Source organism: Myotis myotis, unplaced genomic scaffold, assembly GCF_014108235.1.
Source record: "Myotis myotis isolate mMyoMyo1 unplaced genomic scaffold, mMyoMyo1.p scaffold_m19_p_2, whole genome shotgun sequence".
NCBI classification, from domain to species: domain Eukaryota; kingdom Metazoa; phylum Chordata; class Mammalia; order Chiroptera; family Vespertilionidae; genus Myotis; species Myotis myotis.
In genome coordinates this window covers 206,135,642-206,153,362 of record NW_023416324.1, presented here as the reverse complement: position 1 = coordinate 206,153,362, position 17,721 = coordinate 206,135,642, and the positions used below count along the sequence as shown (strand labels likewise).

The 17,721-nt window shown below is 39.4% G+C and overlaps 1 protein-coding gene across 4 annotated transcripts in view; it reads left to right on the top strand.

The window, feature by feature from the left end:
• ADAMTS5 (ADAM metallopeptidase with thrombospondin type 1 motif 5) overlaps positions 1-17,195 on the top strand; it is a 50,113-nt gene extending 32,918 nt beyond the window's left edge. For 2 of the 4 annotated variants that reach the window (XM_036348347.1, XM_036348346.1), the window contains 4 exons: positions 1,744-1,927; positions 2,312-2,487; positions 4,755-4,930; positions 10,440-17,195. In XM_036348347.1, the coding sequence (XP_036204240.1) occupies positions 1,744-1,927; positions 2,312-2,487; positions 4,755-4,930; positions 10,440-11,007 (1,104 nt within the window). In that variant the 3' untranslated portion in view covers positions 11,008-17,195. Of the gene's footprint in view, positions 1-1,743; positions 1,928-2,311; positions 2,488-4,754; positions 4,931-5,406; positions 5,484-7,908; positions 9,999-10,439 lie in introns of those variants that run through there. The other 2 variants (XM_036348348.1, XM_036348349.1) reach the window with 2 other exon arrangements.
• The last annotated feature ends 526 nt before the right edge of the window (positions 17,196-17,721 follow it).

The window sequence follows — 17,721 nt, the reverse complement described above, 5'->3', positions numbered from 1 at the left end:
TGAGAGAATCATTGATCAGCTGCCTCCTGCATGCCCCAGACTGGGGATTGAGCCCGCAGCCCGAGCATGTGCCCTGACTGGGAATTGAACCGTGACCTCCTGGTTCATAGGTCGATGCTCAACCACTGAGCCATGCCAGCCAGGCTGCCACCTTCATTTTTAAGGCCCAAAGTTTCTGTTGACACTCACCCACAGTCCCTAGAAAAGCGGTTTTCAACATTTTTCATCTCCCGGCACATATACACTAATTACTAAACTTCTGTGGCACAACATATTTTTTTCTCTATCTGACCAAAAAAAAAAAAAAAAAAGTATAATTTTTTTCCTGTTCTTAAATTTTATTTATTTTTCACTGTTGACACTATTACAGATGTCCTCCATCCCCCCCCCAACTTTGTCCACCTCTACTCAGCCCCTGCTCCCCTTATCTGGCCTTCACCACACTGTTGTCTGTGTCCATGGACTATGCATATATGTTCTTTGGTTAATCCCTTCACCTTCTTCCATCCAGTCCCTCCCAACATCCTCCCCTCTGACAACTGTCAGCCTGTTCCCTGTATCCATGTCTCATACCAGACGGCTATTATTGTGTTGGCTGTTGCCATGTTTTATTTGACAAGCTAAGGGAAAAGAGGCCACCTCTGACTAAATAGGCAGGTGTTGCATGTTTTAAAACCTTACAGCATACCAGTTGCAGATGGCTGCCCTAGAAGAATGATGCCATATGCATGTGGCCTGTATCTTCAAAGGCTAACACCTTCTCAGATCCCCTGACACAGGCAGCCCACCAATGTTCTTCACAAGTCCCCTCCACAAAGGAGTTTGTAATATTCTTCCTTTAAGAGTCACAGCTTCCGTGCTGCAATGTTTCCAGCATAATAGGCCTGGGGTGTCATGACAGGGCTCTTCGTTTCCCGTGGTGTGTGTGCATGTGGTGTGTGTGCACCTCAATATCCGCCACATTTCCTCTCTAAGCCCTGAGACGCTAATCTAGTTAGGAATTCAGCCACCCCCAGGTCAAGTACATGGATGCATGTGGCAGAGGGTCTGTCACAGACAGGATGTGTAATGCCAGAGGCACTGCAGAACTTTCGTTCGAAAGAGGGAGAACAGGTACACAAGCATGAGGAACTCACACCTGGTGCCATGCAAAATCTTTAGCATCATACCTTTTGTTAAAGGTACGAGATCAGAGTGGATACAACATCAAGCGGGGTTCAGTGGGGATTGACAGAAATGTGCAGTGTCGGGATGCGTCAATTAAAATGGTCAGAGAAACCAGGCGGTCATTCTTGCAGTGCGCTAAGTGCTTAGGGTGAAGCACTCAGAACCTCTAGTGCAGCGGTTCTCAACCTGTGGGTCGCGACCCCTTTGGCGGTCAAACAACCCTTTCACAGGGTCGCCTAAGACCATCCTGCATATCCAATATTTACATTACAATTCATAACAGTAGCAACATTACAGTTATGAAGTAGCAACGAAAATAGTTTTATGGTTGGGTCACAACATGAGGAACTGTATTTAAAGGGCCAGAAGGTTGAGAACCACTCCCTAATGCCAGAGAGAGGGGAAGCAGAGAAGATGAATTGCTTAGAATCAGAAACACGTTGTAATTCCAGAACATTCACTGACAATTTAACTCTAAATGAAGTGTCCATTGTCATATATGCAAGTGATGTCCAAATGTACATTTGAATGTTTTCTTCCCTTCTGAGTTAACATGTCGTCTATTTTCTATTTCAGACATCAAGCCATGGCAACTGGGGGTCCTGGGGGTCCTGGGGCCAGTGTTCCCGCTCATGTGGGGGAGGAGTACAATTTGCCTATCGCCACTGCAATAACCCAGCACCCAGAAACAGTGGCCGCTACTGCACAGGAAAGAGGGCCATCTACCGATCCTGCAGTGTTACGCCCTGCCCCGCGAATGGTATGCTGCTCCCAGGTGTCAGCAACCGCCATGCGTCACCTGCAAATCCTATTCTAGCAGTCATGGACAGGGCTAGAATAGCCTATTCTAGCTATTCTGGTGACATAGCCTGTTCATCTTGAACTTCATCATTCTACCAGTGTGCAAATCAATATCAACTACATGAGTAATTTTTAAAATTATTATTATAAACATTTCAGTATCCAGGAAGTTGAAAGAAAATAATTGCTATTTTCAACTCCATGTATAAATAAAAGTCGTTCAACACTGGTATGTAAAGAGGCTCTGAAAGAAAACAGCCTCTTCTGAAAATTATTTAAATGCACAAGAATGAATGTAAGTTTCGGAACAGTAGAGTAATAATGTGACATGTTTGTTTTTTAGGTAAATCTTTTCGTCATGAGCAGTGTGAGGCCAAAAATGGATATCAGTCTGATACGAAAGGAGTCAAAACGTTTGTGGAATGGGTTCCCAAGTATGCCGGCGTCCTGCCGGGGGACGTGTGCAAGCTGACCTGCAGGGCCAAGGGCACCGGTTACTATGTGGTGTTTTCTCCAAAGGTAAGTAACTGTCCAGACATAATAGGCATCGTTGGTGGAAATCATTTGGTAGAAGGAAGCCTACAGACACCAACTGTAAACACTCATTATTTTGGGGGGGGAGGGGTGTCTAGATTTAGAAGGACTTTATTTTCATCTCTATAATTTCTATCTTCAAACTTTATACGATGAATACAAAATTTTTATAAGCAGAACCAGTACATGTTTTAAAAGCTGCTTTTGAAAAGGGTAACTCATCAAATCAGGTCAGATGCTACCTTAAGTTCAAAATAGCCTTGAAAACAGCTGGTATTTCCAAGGCACGTTTGTAAAGGGGACTATATAGCAAGAAAGCTTTTCTATCCCTTTATCATTTACTTAAGAATTTTGGTAGTGATTCATGAAGATAGTTCTCAAGATTATTGTCTCTGAACTAGACTTTTAAATGCCTTGCACTCTTAGTATGAGTCAATGTCCCTCTACTTGTACACATAATATATGAGTGTAGAATTATCCCTTATTTTTCACTGAAGAACATTTTCTAAATTACTGCAGCTTTACTTCTCACAATCAATATTATGCAGCAATTTATCTAATACTGTTTATCTAATTTGCAAACAGGCGCTACATTCATTATTTTTTAACTTTTTTCAGTAACAGTTACATTAATATTATTTTGTATTAGTTGCAGGTATACAGCATAGTGGTTAGATAATCACATACTTTACAAAGTGTTTCCCCTGATATTTCTAGTACCCAGCTGGCACTATACATAATTATTGACTGTATTCCTTATGCCATATATTATATCCCCATGATTATTTTGAAACTACCAATCTGTACTTCTTCATCCCTTCACAGCAGGTGCTACATTTAAATCCACCTCTGTACCTGACCTTCAGATATTTCTGACACATTATTGAAAAATAAGTTCATGTCTAACTAATGTAATTTAAAACTATATTTTTTATTTCAAAAAAATATATTTTCATTTTTAAAAATAGTACAGGGAAATAAAAACAAAAACATCACCTGGAAATATAGCCAACTAGACAGCAGTTAACCTGCTGAAGTATACCCTACTTCAGCATATACACACTCACATACACACACATGTATGAAGACTTTTGTATATTCACAAATACAAAATCTCTCTCTCTCTCTCTCTCTCTCTCTATATATATATATATATATATATACATATATATATATATATATATATACGACATGTTATTTATCTACACTCACATGCACAAACCACAAGTAGTCCATGCACATTCTATTTTATAACTAGCTTTATGAATATACAAGAGACCTGGTGCACGAATTCTGCATGGGTGGGGGCCGGCTGGACCACCCCTATGGGGGCCCATTGGGCTGTGCCAGTGGGAGGGAGGGGCCACAGGTGATTGGCTGGCTGGCCCTGCCCTGATCGAGGTGTTGGGGGCTGGTCAGGGGCAGGGTCAGCTGGGGGGAGGGGCTGCAGTTGGTTGGCCAGCCAGCCCCACCCCAGATCGGGGTGTTGGGGGCCGATTGGGGGCCAGGCCAGGTGGGGGGGGAGTTGCGATCAGGTCCCAGATCAGGCTGGTTGGCTGCTGCAGTGTGTGTCATAACCACTGGTTGTTCTGGTCATTCTGATTGTTCTGGTCATTCTGCCATTGTTCCAGTTGCTGGGCTTTTATATATATAGTTAAGTCATTTTCTTCTAGTAAGTAGTTCTCAGTGACTTCCCCAGATCCCTTTTCCTACACTAATTTGTTTGTCTCGATTTCAGCATCTTTCAGTTTGACACACCAGGGACTGTTTTCCAACCATTACATGGTTTTAAAGGAGGCCAGGTTTAGGTTTTCAGATTTACTGCTATGTTAATAATTATGCGACAAAGAAAGATCTCCTGCTCATATTCTGCTCTTGAAACAAGTGACAGTCCCACAGGCTGAGTGGAAAGATCGCTTCTCTCAGGGTAATAAGAAGAGGCTGTACAATGGGAACGTGATATGCATAGAGAAATGGAGATGAGTACCTTGGGTGTCTCAACACATTTGGAGTTAAGCTCAAGAGAGAAAGTGTATAACTGAGACTTACCTCAGATCTTCTGCCAACATGTAAATGATTCTTCAGTTAGATGCTCCTGAAAACTATAGTTTTTTGGTTCTTTGTTTATTTCTCAATGTACTATCTATTCCAATCAAACTCAAAACTCAGCAATTAGAATGTGGCCCTTTACCAAAGAAACCTAATACGTGGGCACAAGTTCTGCCCACTGCTAACGTGTTTCTCCCACGCAGGTGACTGATGGAACGGAATGTAGGCCGTACAGTAATTCCGTCTGCGTCCGGGGGAAATGTGTGCGGACTGGCTGTGATGGCATCATTGGCTCAAAGCTGCAGTATGACAAGTGTGGAGTGTGTGGAGGAGACAACTCCAGTTGCACGAAGATTATTGGAACCTTCAACAAAAAAAGGTAATGTGATGGAACAATTGCCCGTATGTGAATTGAATGAAGCTTTAGACTCTTGCAAAATTGATAAAGGAGGACTCATGTGACACAATAAACTATCTGCGACAGGAGGGCTAGCAGGGCTCTAACACATTACGAATATGAGAAGGGAAAAAGAGGAGATGAAAAAATTTCTCCCCAGTGGAAACTCATGGCACCTCTGGAAGCAGGTGAGTTGCGGTGGCCATGAGGTCAAGGTCTTGCAGTATGAAAACTTAAAGAAAGGCAGTGACATTGCACTTGTGCCATATCCTGCAGGTCTGTCATTCCTGAACCATAATGTAGGGAAGGGTGGCTGGTTTCCATCTCACCTGCTCTTCTTTCCCTTTTACAAGCCCATTCTCATTGGGCTCTATTTTTCCTGAGAAAACATTTCTTACTGAAAAATGTTAATTGCTGTGGTATAGACAACAGTCCAATTTTAACTTTCCTGGTTTCAGCTGACTCGATAAAGAATAATGTCTGCTTCCTGATTCTTCTCATGGTCCTTGATTACACTCTTGCTTTAAACATGTAAGTTTTTAAAGTACCAATTTCTGGCATAAAATATTATGCTATCAGCTAGGATGGCTGAGTCAGCTAAAGGGTCTGCTGGATGCAGGACTGTTTTTCTTCTTCACAAGAACACTCTTATCCTGAGTGCAATTGGGAAAGCATGCCTATTGTCTTCAGGTATGTGCTGTGTTGTCTTTAACTGGAGAGTGATAGGCAAACAAACAAACAATAAGGTTTTATTAAAGCAAGTGTGTGCCATATTGTTGTAAAAAATTATCTTTGATATGATAAAAGTTTGTATGGCTGAAGAATTTATTCTGAACTAATATATGCATTGCTATTCCTATTTTCTGGTGATATAATTATTCCTCTAATTGTGTTGGGCCATCTAGGTTGAAAAACCTGCAAGTCTAATTATATCCTACATTTTGGTACATTTCAAAGGTGCAAGACACCTTAAAAATGATCAAGTCTAGCCCTAGCTGGTTTGGGTCATGGAGAGAGCATCAGCCTGCAGACTAAAAGGTCCCAGGTTCGAATCTGGCCAAGGGCACATGCCCAGGTTGCGGGCTCAGTCCACAGTAGGGGGCGTGCAGGAGGCAATCAATCAATGATTCTCTCTCATCATTGATGTTTCTGTCTGTCTCTCCTCTCTCTTCCTCTCTGAAATCAATAAATTAAAAATAAAAATTAAAAAAAAGATTAAAAAAATGGTCAAGTCTGACCCTTTTTTTTCTTTACAAATGAGGGAACTGGGACTCTGAAAATGTAGGATTTACCTAATTTTACATGGTTGGTGAATGCCAGAGTAAGACTATAACTTAGCTCATGGGATGCACAGGCCATCTGTTCAAATGGAAATAAGAAGGAAGGAAAGGCCGAAACTGGTTTGGCTCAGTGGATAGAGCGTCGGCCTGCGGACTGAAAGGTCCCAGGTTCGATTCTGGTCAAGGGCATGTACCTTGGTTGCGGGCACATCTCCAGTGGGAGGTGTGCAGGAGGCAGCTGATCGATGTTTCTCTCTCATCGATGTTTCTAGCTCTCTATCTCTCTCCCTTCCTCTCTGTAAAAAATCAATAAAATATATTTTAAAAAAAAGAAGGAAGGAAAGAAGGAGGGAATAAAGGGAGGGAGGGAGGGAGGGAGGGAGGAAGGAAGGAAGGAAGGAAGGAAGGAAGGAAGGAAGGAAGGAAGGAAGGAAGGAAGGAAAGGAGAGAGGGAAAGAAATTCAGGAACCAAATGAGAAATAACATTTTTTTAAATATACCTTATGTCCTATATATTATATATTCTTCCTACATAAACTTATAAACTACTTTTTGAATGCTAAATTTAGTGTTTTAAATTTTTTGTAATGACAATCAATGTCTGCATATTTGACATAACACAAAAAGATGAAGAGTTTCATGATGCCAACAGGTGGATGCAACATGACCAATCACAGATTGCTTTGCCCAAGATGATATTATGTGATACCAATGGCCTGTTTAAGTCTCCCAAATACATCATCTTGGCCTGGTGTGATTTATTAAATAAACATTGATCTTGGAGCTGGGATATTTGCACTCAAGCTCTGGCTCAGTGACTCACTAGCCATGTGACCCTAGAAGAGACACTAAATTTCTTTACTATAGAACTCCTGACAGTAGAATGGAAATGATACTAATTATCTTGCAAATTATTATTGCTTTGAGGATCAAGGGAGGCGATGCATATTAAAATATTTCATCAAGTTCAAACCTCTTCAGGAATATGACCCTACTCCTAATTCTACCCTCTTTCAGTTCTCCTCACATCAGCAAATGCCAACTCAGTCCTTCTCCAGCTTAGGTGCAAAAGCTTGAAGTCATCCTTTACTCTGCATTTTCTCTCTCATCCCACATTCATCCATCAGCATGTCCTGTCAGTTCCACTTCCAACATATATATAGCATTTGGTTGCCCCTTACCACCACCAAGATCACTACCACCCCAATCCAGTGATCATTGCCTCTTGCCTGGACCAATCCAACAGTATTCCCACAGGTCTCCAGTCCCCTTGCCCTTCTAGCCTCTTCTTCACAGAGCAGGGAGAGCCTTCATTTGTTACATGTCAGACCATGACATTCCTTGCCTCAACACCCTCCCATGGATTCTATTTCACTGTTTTGTAACGTATAAGGTCCTAAAAGTTTTGGCTCTGCCCCGTTTTGCATCTCTTCTATCCCTTCCCTTCTCTGGCTCTGCTCCACCCTCACTGGACTTCCCGAAGCTTCTCAAACATGGCAAGCGGGTGAGTGTGCACTGTGTCCTCTGCCTGGAACCCATTTCCCCAATTAATGAGCCATGCTTCTCCTAAGAAGCCCTGTAGGTGTCTGTCAGATGTCACCTCCCCAGGTAGTGTCTGTCTTAAATGAAAACTTCCATCCCCATTGTTACCTTCTTACCCTTCTCTGTGTTTCTTCACAGCTCTTATCAGTAGATACTGTCACATACTTTGTTTGTGGGGAGGAGCCGGGGATCTGACTGCCCCTCACTGGAACGTCACTGCCATGACAGCATGCCTAGTATGGAGGATGAATCTGTTCCCTTATAACAGGCACTGTTCTGAGTACTGTGGACCTAGCCCTGCACCAAACAAGAGTCCCTTGTCCTGCCTGCCATACTTCCCAACAGTTAAATGAAAACAACTGCATTCATTCATGGTAGCCAGAGGAGATGCTTGATGTCCGAAGTTAAATAATGTCCAGCACGGTGTAAAGAAAATGGAAGAGTACAAAGAGAATTATTTTTTACCAAGGCACCAAGAAATCACGGCACTAATTCATGTACTTGTCTTGTGAGCTTAGTTTGGAAGCCTGTTGCAATGCTGACAGTCCCCAGTGATTCTCATGAATATGACACAGACTGTAAAGAATGGGATTAAAAACAAACAAAATCTCCTACCTGATTCCCTTACCTTTCCCTCTTAATCTCCTTTATACCATGTCTGGTATCTGAATATAACAAGAACTTATTTTCATTTTATTGTTATAAAATAAAATGGCAGAGGTAAGGGTTATATGCATGGGGAGATGATGAAAGGAGCACAGATTCAGGGTCAGGAGGCCTGGATTTTAAACGCAGCACTACCATGAAATCAGTGCTGGAGCGAAATTGTTCAAATGCTATAATCTATGCCCACTTGCTATGCGTTTTACACAAGACGAGATATCTCCAGTAGCCCTCCTAGCTTTGTTTGTGAAGCTACTATAGGTTTACACATCATCTCTACAAAAAAGTCCTGTAATGAAGTATAATCCAAAGTGTATTACAAAAATAAAAATAATGGCTCAAGTTGAATGGATAAGCAGCATCATCAGCATTGCATCTTCTGTCTTCAACACAGAAGTCTGACACCTATTTGCCAGTCACTATAGACCAGATGCCCAGGAGATGGGAGCTTCCCAGGGGAGGAGCCTCCTTTCCAATTCAGAAAAAAAAATTCAGGGGGAAACACAAGGTGGAGTTTTAGTGTATGAATCAGTTGCCCCAACAATCTGTGCCAGGGTCCAACCCCAGCAGGTCCAGGGGTCCCCAAAGGTGTGAATGGAGTCGGCACCGGCTTCCGGCAAATCTGAACTTGAGTAAGAATTTGAAAGTAAATAATTAAATTTTACACCCATTAGTCAAACTGCATAAGCAATTTACTTATCTCTATTCAAATAACTAGGAAAGTAGAACAAAGGGACACCTTGCTATGAAATTACTTATAGAGGCAAAGATTTGGACAATAGATGACTCCCTCTCTCTGGGGTAGCTCCTTGTTGCTTAATTAGCATTCCTTTCTTAGCCTCTGCCACTAGCTTATGGGGATTAGCACCATTTATGCCTTTGCCCATTTCTCTGGACCGATAATGGATCTTTGGCAACCTATCTTTCTTGCCACCCACCATAAAGCCTCGCTCACTCTATCAGGATGCTTCATGGACACTAAGCATTTGGGAAAATTTGCTCAGGCATTAAAGATTCATTTTTTTTTCTTTTGATGATACTCGTAAGCAGTGGTTACCCAGTGAATCCAGAGTTCTAGTAGAAAGGGCAGCAGAGCCTCCACCCTGTCTCTAGTCTGTGAAACTCATTCCCCAACTAATCTGCACATTTGGAACAACGTGAGGAGCTCCAGGTTACCGCTGCCTCTGTCCTGTCCTGAAGGGCAGAGATTGAACTGGTCTGGGGCCTGGGGATTGACATTTTTAAAAGATCCCCAAGTGATTCTGATATGTAAACAAGTTAATTTAAAGATTTCTAGGAGATTGAGGGCAGGTTTTTGTTAGTTTGTGTTTACATTTATCCCAGGTTGTTCCGGAAGAGTACCCAGGAGTTTTGTAAAGATGACAGGATTTAATAAGGATGTGTTATGTTTTGTAAATTTTTAAGTGAAGTGAGTATACATTTTTAAAACAAAGGCAGGTTGCTAACATTACCCTAATTTTGAACATCTAATAAAAAATGTATATAATTGTCTAACCGCAATTCTATTTTTTTTTCAAGAAAATTAAATTTTATTTATTTTTTAGTTAATCTTCATCAGAGGGTATTTTTTCCATTGATTTTTAGAGAGAGTGGAAGGGAGGGGGAGAGAAAGAGAGAAACATTGATGTGAGAGAGACACATCGATTGGTTGCCTCCTGTTCACACGCCAGCTGGGGCTGGGGATTGAACCTGCCACCCAGGTGCATGCCCTTGACCAGAATCCACCCCGAGGCACTTCAGTGCACCGTCTGATGCTCTAACCACTGAGAAACACCAGCCAGGGCAAAAAAAATAATAATTTTTGAAACCAATTTTAAAGTACACTCTTAAATACATTGAAACTTTGTGTTACCCTAAAGTAAGATTTTTTTTTTAAGGTAAGACTTTTAGAGAATCTCTTTTGGTTTATCCATTTATTAAGTGTTTGCTTCTTTTTCTCTCTCCCTCTCTCTTTCCGTCTCCCCTGTGGACATTCCTGCTTCCAGTAAGGGTTACACTGACGTTGTGAGGATCCCCGAAGGGGCAACGCACATAAAAGTCCGACAGTTCAAAGCCAAAGACCAGACCAGATTCACTGCCTACTTAGCCCTGAAGAAGAAGAACGGTGAGTACCTCATCAACGGAAAGTACATGATCTCCACTTCGGAAACAATCGTTGACCTCAACGGAACGGTCATGAACTACAGCGGCTGGAGCCACCGCGATGACTTCTTGCACGGGATGGGCTACGCCGCCACCAAGGAAATTCTCATCGTGCAGATTCTTGCGACAGACCCAACGAAAGCACTGGATGTCCGCTACAGCTTCTTTGTTCCCAAGAAGTCCACGCTGAAAGGAAACTCTGTGACTAGCCACGGCAGCAATAAGGTGGGCTCGCACGCCCCGCAGCTGCAGTGGGTGACGGGCCCGTGGCTCGCCTGCTCCCGGTCCTGCGACACGGGCTGGCACACCCGGACGGTGCAGTGCCAGGATGGGAACCGCAAATTAGCGAAGGGATGTCTTCTCTCCCAGAGGCCTTCCGCGTTTAAGCAGTGTCTGCTCAAGAAATGCTAGCCCGCGGGCCTGCTCTGATGCAGAGCTAACTGGATGAGTCATCGCCGATCCGTCGTGGTGGACACGAGGTCCGCCTCGGGCGCAGAAGGTCACGCTTCAGAGTCATTGTCAACAGGGGTCCGATTATGGGCAGAATCTGCTCTCTGCGACAAACGAAGGTGTGCACCATTTCGTGGGACTGTGGCGACCCCGGAAGACAGGAAAAACTCGGGAGTTGGCCAACATCCCCTGGGCCTATGAGAATGAACAAACATGATGAATGTAGAATCAGGCGACATTTGAAGAAGGCAGAACAAGAGTCTCCCCCTTGTCACCTACCTCTTACAGAATGTCTTCAAAGGCACTGTAGTCATTTTCACCCACAATACACAGTAGCTTCTTTTTACTGTTTGTAAATACATTCTCCCTTGGTATGTCACTTTATATCACTTGGTTCTATTAAAAAATATATATGTACATATATATACATATATATATATATTTCTATAAAAAAAAAGTGCTTGACCAAAGTAGGTCTGCAGCTATTTCAACTCCTTCCAGTTTCTGGAAAGAGCTGTGGATGTTTTACTGGAAATTTAAGAACTTGCTGCTGTTTTAATAAGACTTAGTAAACTTTCAGACAACGGAGATCACATTTTAGTCAAAAATCATTTTGACGGCAAGCATCTTCTAGAAATTCCGAAAAGGAAAAGGATCTCAGTGTATCTAGTCATTTAAATACATACACGGGTCCATCTGCTTAAACATTTGATGGCCTGTATTTTTTCAGGCAGACAGCCAAATTATTGCATAATTAGGTTGTAGAAATAGTGTTTGCGTGTGTGTATGTTATTGGTATTCATGAGCCTAAAAATTAGTTCACTCCTGTTAGAATTTAAAAGGGGCAAAAAAATCACAGTCCACCATATTTTCCATGTATATTTTCACAATTGCTTTCCCTTTCCGTGGCTCTCATCTGGTATCTCACAATGTGTAATATATATGAAATACACCCCGCAAAGAGTTTTCTAATCACATTCAACACTCTCACTACTGGTATGCCTCTTACCAGCAAGCCTTTAAAAATGTGTTTGTTTTTGCGTATTTGTTTTGTTCAAAGGTTGGGTAAGATCTTCAAGGTTTTCTACTTCTTGTTGACTTAGTTTAATAGGAATATTAAAGATCACTTGGTAGTTAGCTACATCTAGAAGTGATTACCATTAATGTGGCTAGTGCAAGAAAAAAGTGGTTATTAATAAGACTGTTTCCACACCATATAGGCAATAATTTCTTGCATTTTTAAAAAAAATCCAAGTATACTGATACTGCGCTTAAGATTTTTCCCAATTGGAAAGCATTTGGTTGTACAAGTACGTGTTTAAGTGATGAAATATGATGATTTTTGAGAAGTGTGTTGCTTTTATTTTCATAGCCTGTCTAGACAGGTTGTAAGTTTTAATAGTTAGACATGGAAAATTTTTGCAATCAGATGCCAGAAATCTCTTTTTAGATAGTAAACTGTATCCCTTCACCCCATAGCTCAGAAAATCTAAAGTGTTTCATTTCATTTGGATTTTGTTTTCTTTGTGAAATATCACAAAGCCAATTGTTTTTATAAAATTGTATAATAATAATACCAAATGTGCCTATTGTGAAGATTTGCATATAAGGATATTAGGGGACCATTGTTTGAGTTCCCTTAAGCTCATGAGAGTTTATTTTTATTAGAAGATATTTTTAATATAAAGTAATTATGTAATTCATCTTGCTACATCACACTCATTTCAGTGGGTCTCACTGTTTTAAGTATTTTCTTAAGAAATTATTTGGTAGAACAAATAATTATTTTACAAAAATGATCACCATCATTTGGATTTTTATAAACTGACTTTGCTTTAGATGTGGTAATATTTTCTTAATAAATTATCAGTTGGAGAAATGAGGCCTATACAAGCCAGGTAACCTACATTTGATGGAGATCAACCAGATATCAGGGACAGGGAACAAAACAGAGTAGTCAGGAAAAAAATTAAAATCATACTGACCATTTGACTATGCAGAGAGAATTATTAGAGAGGCCAACATTATTTTTTACAAATTTCAAAATAATTATAATCAAGTAATTCAATTTTGACAAAGTTTGATTTTATCTTTTGTGGGTATATTGACAGCAACATTAAAAGATAATTGAAGAGCAAACATGATTGTCTCCTACTCTGCTTCTCTATACTGGATTCATAGATTTTTAATATGATTTATCAATGATTCATTTTCCCCCAAATAATGAACTTTTACACTTTTGATTTGAACAATCCTAGAAAGCTTAGAATGAATAAACCACTATTCCATGATTTTAAGGAAGTTTCTTTATTTTATTTTTTTGGTGTTTATTTTTTGTTGTTTTGTTTTGTTTTTACATGAGTATCAATAGATTGACTAAGGAATGTATGTCTAAACTCCTGATATAAGTGATATAGGATATAGACTGGAAACTGAAGTCAGATAAATTGAGTATTTGGTGGATATAAGGAATGATAAGCAAAGGGAAAATCCTCTATAACACAACCTAGTTCAGTCCAGTTTGACTTAGGACTATTCCTTTCACTTATGGTAGTTGCAAATTGAATAAACAATCTGGGATTCATGATGCTAGAGGCTGCTTCCTAAAAAAGTTTGTCTGAAAATACTCAGGTTAGTAAGAATCTAACCTCACTCATAAACTAAACAGTCCAGATTAAGTTTTATTAAATAAAAGGTAGCCCAGAAAAAAAATAGCATTTATTTCTTTAAAGGTCAAATTAAGCCCTGCCTTGTTTTTTAGGGACTTAAGGGCATTGGTTGAATTTATTCAATGAATTCAATTTACTTTGCCTTCCTGTGGAAACAGTTTTATCACATTAAACTAAGAATTAAGGGATTAATCACAAACAAACAAAGTTGCAGCACTGAAAAAAAGTAATTTATTGTTTTTGCAACTGGTATGTGAATTTGTGTGATAAAATTATTTATTCTTATTTAACAAAAATATGTGCAAATTCTATATTTAAAATGTTTTGCTGTTGTCCTCTTTTTTAATTTATGCTTCATGTTTGTGTATGAAGTACACTTTGTGAGTTTACATAATATACAGCACTGTTTGCTTTTGTATTTTTTTTTACAGAGAGCTTTCTGTGTGAAACAGGTGTATATGTATATATTCCTCATGCATCTTTATTCTGATACTATAGCTTTCCTTTCTAAGACATTAATTTAATATTTCATGACCAGTAGTGTTCATTAGTTGTAGTTATATTAACAAGTCTTTTGGGTTCCATAAATACTGATTTTTCCAAGTCACAAATAAAAACAAACACTTATTTAAGTAACTTTGGTCCAAGTTTTAAACTTGGGTACATAGATAACCTGGAAGCTTCCCACTGAAGCTGAGACACAGTTGAGAATCACGTCTATCATTTCACTGATAAACTTGGACAAAGAGTTGTTGATGAGTTATATGAAAGTTGTATACACACAACCTCCAAGTGATATCAATGGTAATAAAACCAAATATTGCCTTTTGCTGCTTTAAAAATGAATATCACTTAGTCTCTAGTATCTATAGAATTCTGTAGATGAGAGTAAACAAATTGGATTTAATTGATTCCACTGTTAGCAGTCCTAACTGGTTCTACAAATATGGGGTCTAATTTGTTAAAGGGTGACTTTTTACTACTACCAATGTCTCTCATGGAGTGCTAACAGGGCTTGGGACAGGCAAGGACCTCTCAGGTCACATCAGCTTACCCCTGATTATGACTTCACAGTCTGGTCACAGCAATAAGGCAAAGCATCCTTGGACACACAAATGACCAGATCAAACTCTGGCTCTAATGTTTTTCCCATTGACTCCTTCCATATTATCAGGGACATTTGTTGTGGTTGAGATGAGGATAGCAGCCAAATTTAACAAAGCTCAGGACTTGTGCCATGACTTAGAGTTCACTGTTTGTGAAATAAGATTGAATGTGATAATGACCAAATTTTGCTGATAGTTGGTGGCTGAGTGTGAAATCTCATTGGCAGGATTGGTGAATACTACCACCCTATTTATAATTAAACTTGAGACCATAAGAATACCTTATATTTTTAACATTTCAAAGCTACAAAATAAATGAATAGCCATGAGTACAGAAATGAGGATCCAAAGCTGTAATAGACCCAAGTTCTGGGTCAAGGTGACCTATCATTTAGACACGCAGAAAAGGAACTTGGATGTTCTCTCTATTATTTTTTTCATTCACCAACAACCTGTAGTTTTAGATTGTCTAACAAGTAGATCAACTGAACTCACTAGTCTACTGGAAAAAAAGCAATTTTTCTAAGAGCTTCCTGCTAGCAGGAACTACAGAAATGACTTCTCAAGTTATATCATCATGAAACACATCAATCGATAACTCATAATTGTGTTCTGGTCAATTAATGTATGGGAACATAATGAAATAAAACCCATGCATTAGTGAAATAATACAAGGAAATAGACATGGTGTTCAGACCAGAAAAGCATTTAATCTGGGAAATGGCTTTCTGGTGCCATGATACCATAACGATACAGATTTTGTGGGGGGAAAAAAACATATTTTCTTAGAAGATGCTGATTTTACAAGAGAATAAGATTTAAATGTATGTGCTAGCTAACGCAGTTAATTGCACCTTCCTAATATACTAGCACTTTAGCAATAAGTCTGCTGTTTGTGGTCCTTGTGCCATAGCTCCAACTGGTCCATGCAGACAGTCATAGGTGGATGAAAAAGCAATAGTGGCCATCGCCCTATAAGGCACTGTCACATCAGAGTGAACCAAGTCTAACACTGTGAGAAAACTGTGATTTAGAAATAAAACAGGGCATTCTTTTTTTTCCATTTTCCTTTGGCACATCCAATAAACAATGATAATTTCCTATCGAGGTGCTAACATCTTCAGTGATCAACTATCAAATGTGGTATTTCTGAGTTACTATTTTATTCTACGTGATGTTTCTGTTTTCAAGAAAGAACTAAGTTTTGTTTTGGCTTTTCTGTTTTTGTCAAGGCTGGGCATACCTTGATACTCAAAGTTAAGGGAGTTGCATCTAATGGTCATTCTGATAAGCAGGGTACAGTGACACAAGCTGTATATACATCGAAAATATTTCAGGTGACATCAAAACTTGAAGAGTAGCAGGCTGGAGTAGCTGACTTTTAGAGGTCATGTTTCATCCTTTACTAAGACATCAGAATTCTTCTCAAACATTCCTTTTCAACATACTTATTTGGTTCTTTGCACAAACAAATGTCTATGTATATTTCACCTGACTTTGTTTAAGCTTTGCAACATTTTTTGTTTATAGTAAACACATGGCTACTGTATCTCAGTCTTTGCTTTAATAATTCACAATGTATTAGAAACACTCCGCCCCACACCGACAGCATATTGAGACTAGATCACACTCTGTGTACTTTGTGAGACTAGACTTTTGACTAAGAAGTGCCTAGTCCTCTTGATGGTGTGTTTACATTATACATTTAGCATGACATAAATGTCGGAGTCAACAAACACTGCTTACATTTTAGTATCACATATCTGTCAGAGAAAATCATGCACATGCTTTGTAAATAGATTGCCGATAACTAAACAGGTTGTAGAAATATGTTCAATTTGATGTGAGCAGTGGCACAAATATTTGGTTTCTGTATTCAAGTCTGTGAATAAATTCAGGTAATAAATCTACGTAGGTAGAACTGAGTATTTTTAATTCTTGAAAGGTGCTTGCAAGGTAGAATAAAACAGTGAAGATTTACATGTATATAAGCAGTAAAATACAAGCTGCTTATGAGCCCTGTTTTTCCAGAAGTAATGACATCTTTCTGTAAATATAATGCAGTTGAAAAAGCAAAAAATCTTTGAAATCTAAGACAGATCTCATTTAAAATGTCTCTTCAGCTTTGGCAAATTTCAAACCGGAATCGACTATTGAAAGCATTACTATGTCCTATAGCCTGCATTCCACCACAGCTCTGTTATTCGGGTAAAGCACTTGAACTGAGTCATTTGGGACCTATACTGTAATATTTTTCATTGAGGAACAATATCCTATTTTGTAAAGCATTTCCCTATGTGTGACTTCAAACTGTAAAATTAAACATTGGCTTTGTGGTTTCAGTGAGCATAATAAATGTAAAATGTAAACTAGGGTAAAGTATGTACTGCATATAATATGTTTTAGAGCTGGAAACTATTGTCCATTTATTTTAAGTATTCTTATAATAGCAGTAGAACCCAGCTAGGTCTTAAGGAAATTCTAGGCTCTCTGTAATTTCTACCATCCCTCATCCACTTCGGCACAGACAAGTAATACTTTCTCTGTCTTAAGGTTCTATGGAACTATTGCTGCAAGTCTTCTTACCAGGCTGCCATCCCCTAAGTGTGTCTAGTATCAAAATGTTGGTATTTAATTAAAAGAGCAAGCAACATAATCTACTTGGATCACCTACACTTTTTCTAGCTATGCATGCATGGAAATTCAAAAAGAATTGACATTCACTAGCACAACCCTATTTATTACCACAAATGTGTGGTATTAGGTTCCTAAGGACATCATTTCCTTTTAAACCTGAAATCCTAACTATTCAGTATGCATTGCAAACACTCCATTTCTCTCTCATATCAAATAATACTGCAGAATTGTGTAATTTTCTTCTTAGTAAGAGGTCTACTTTT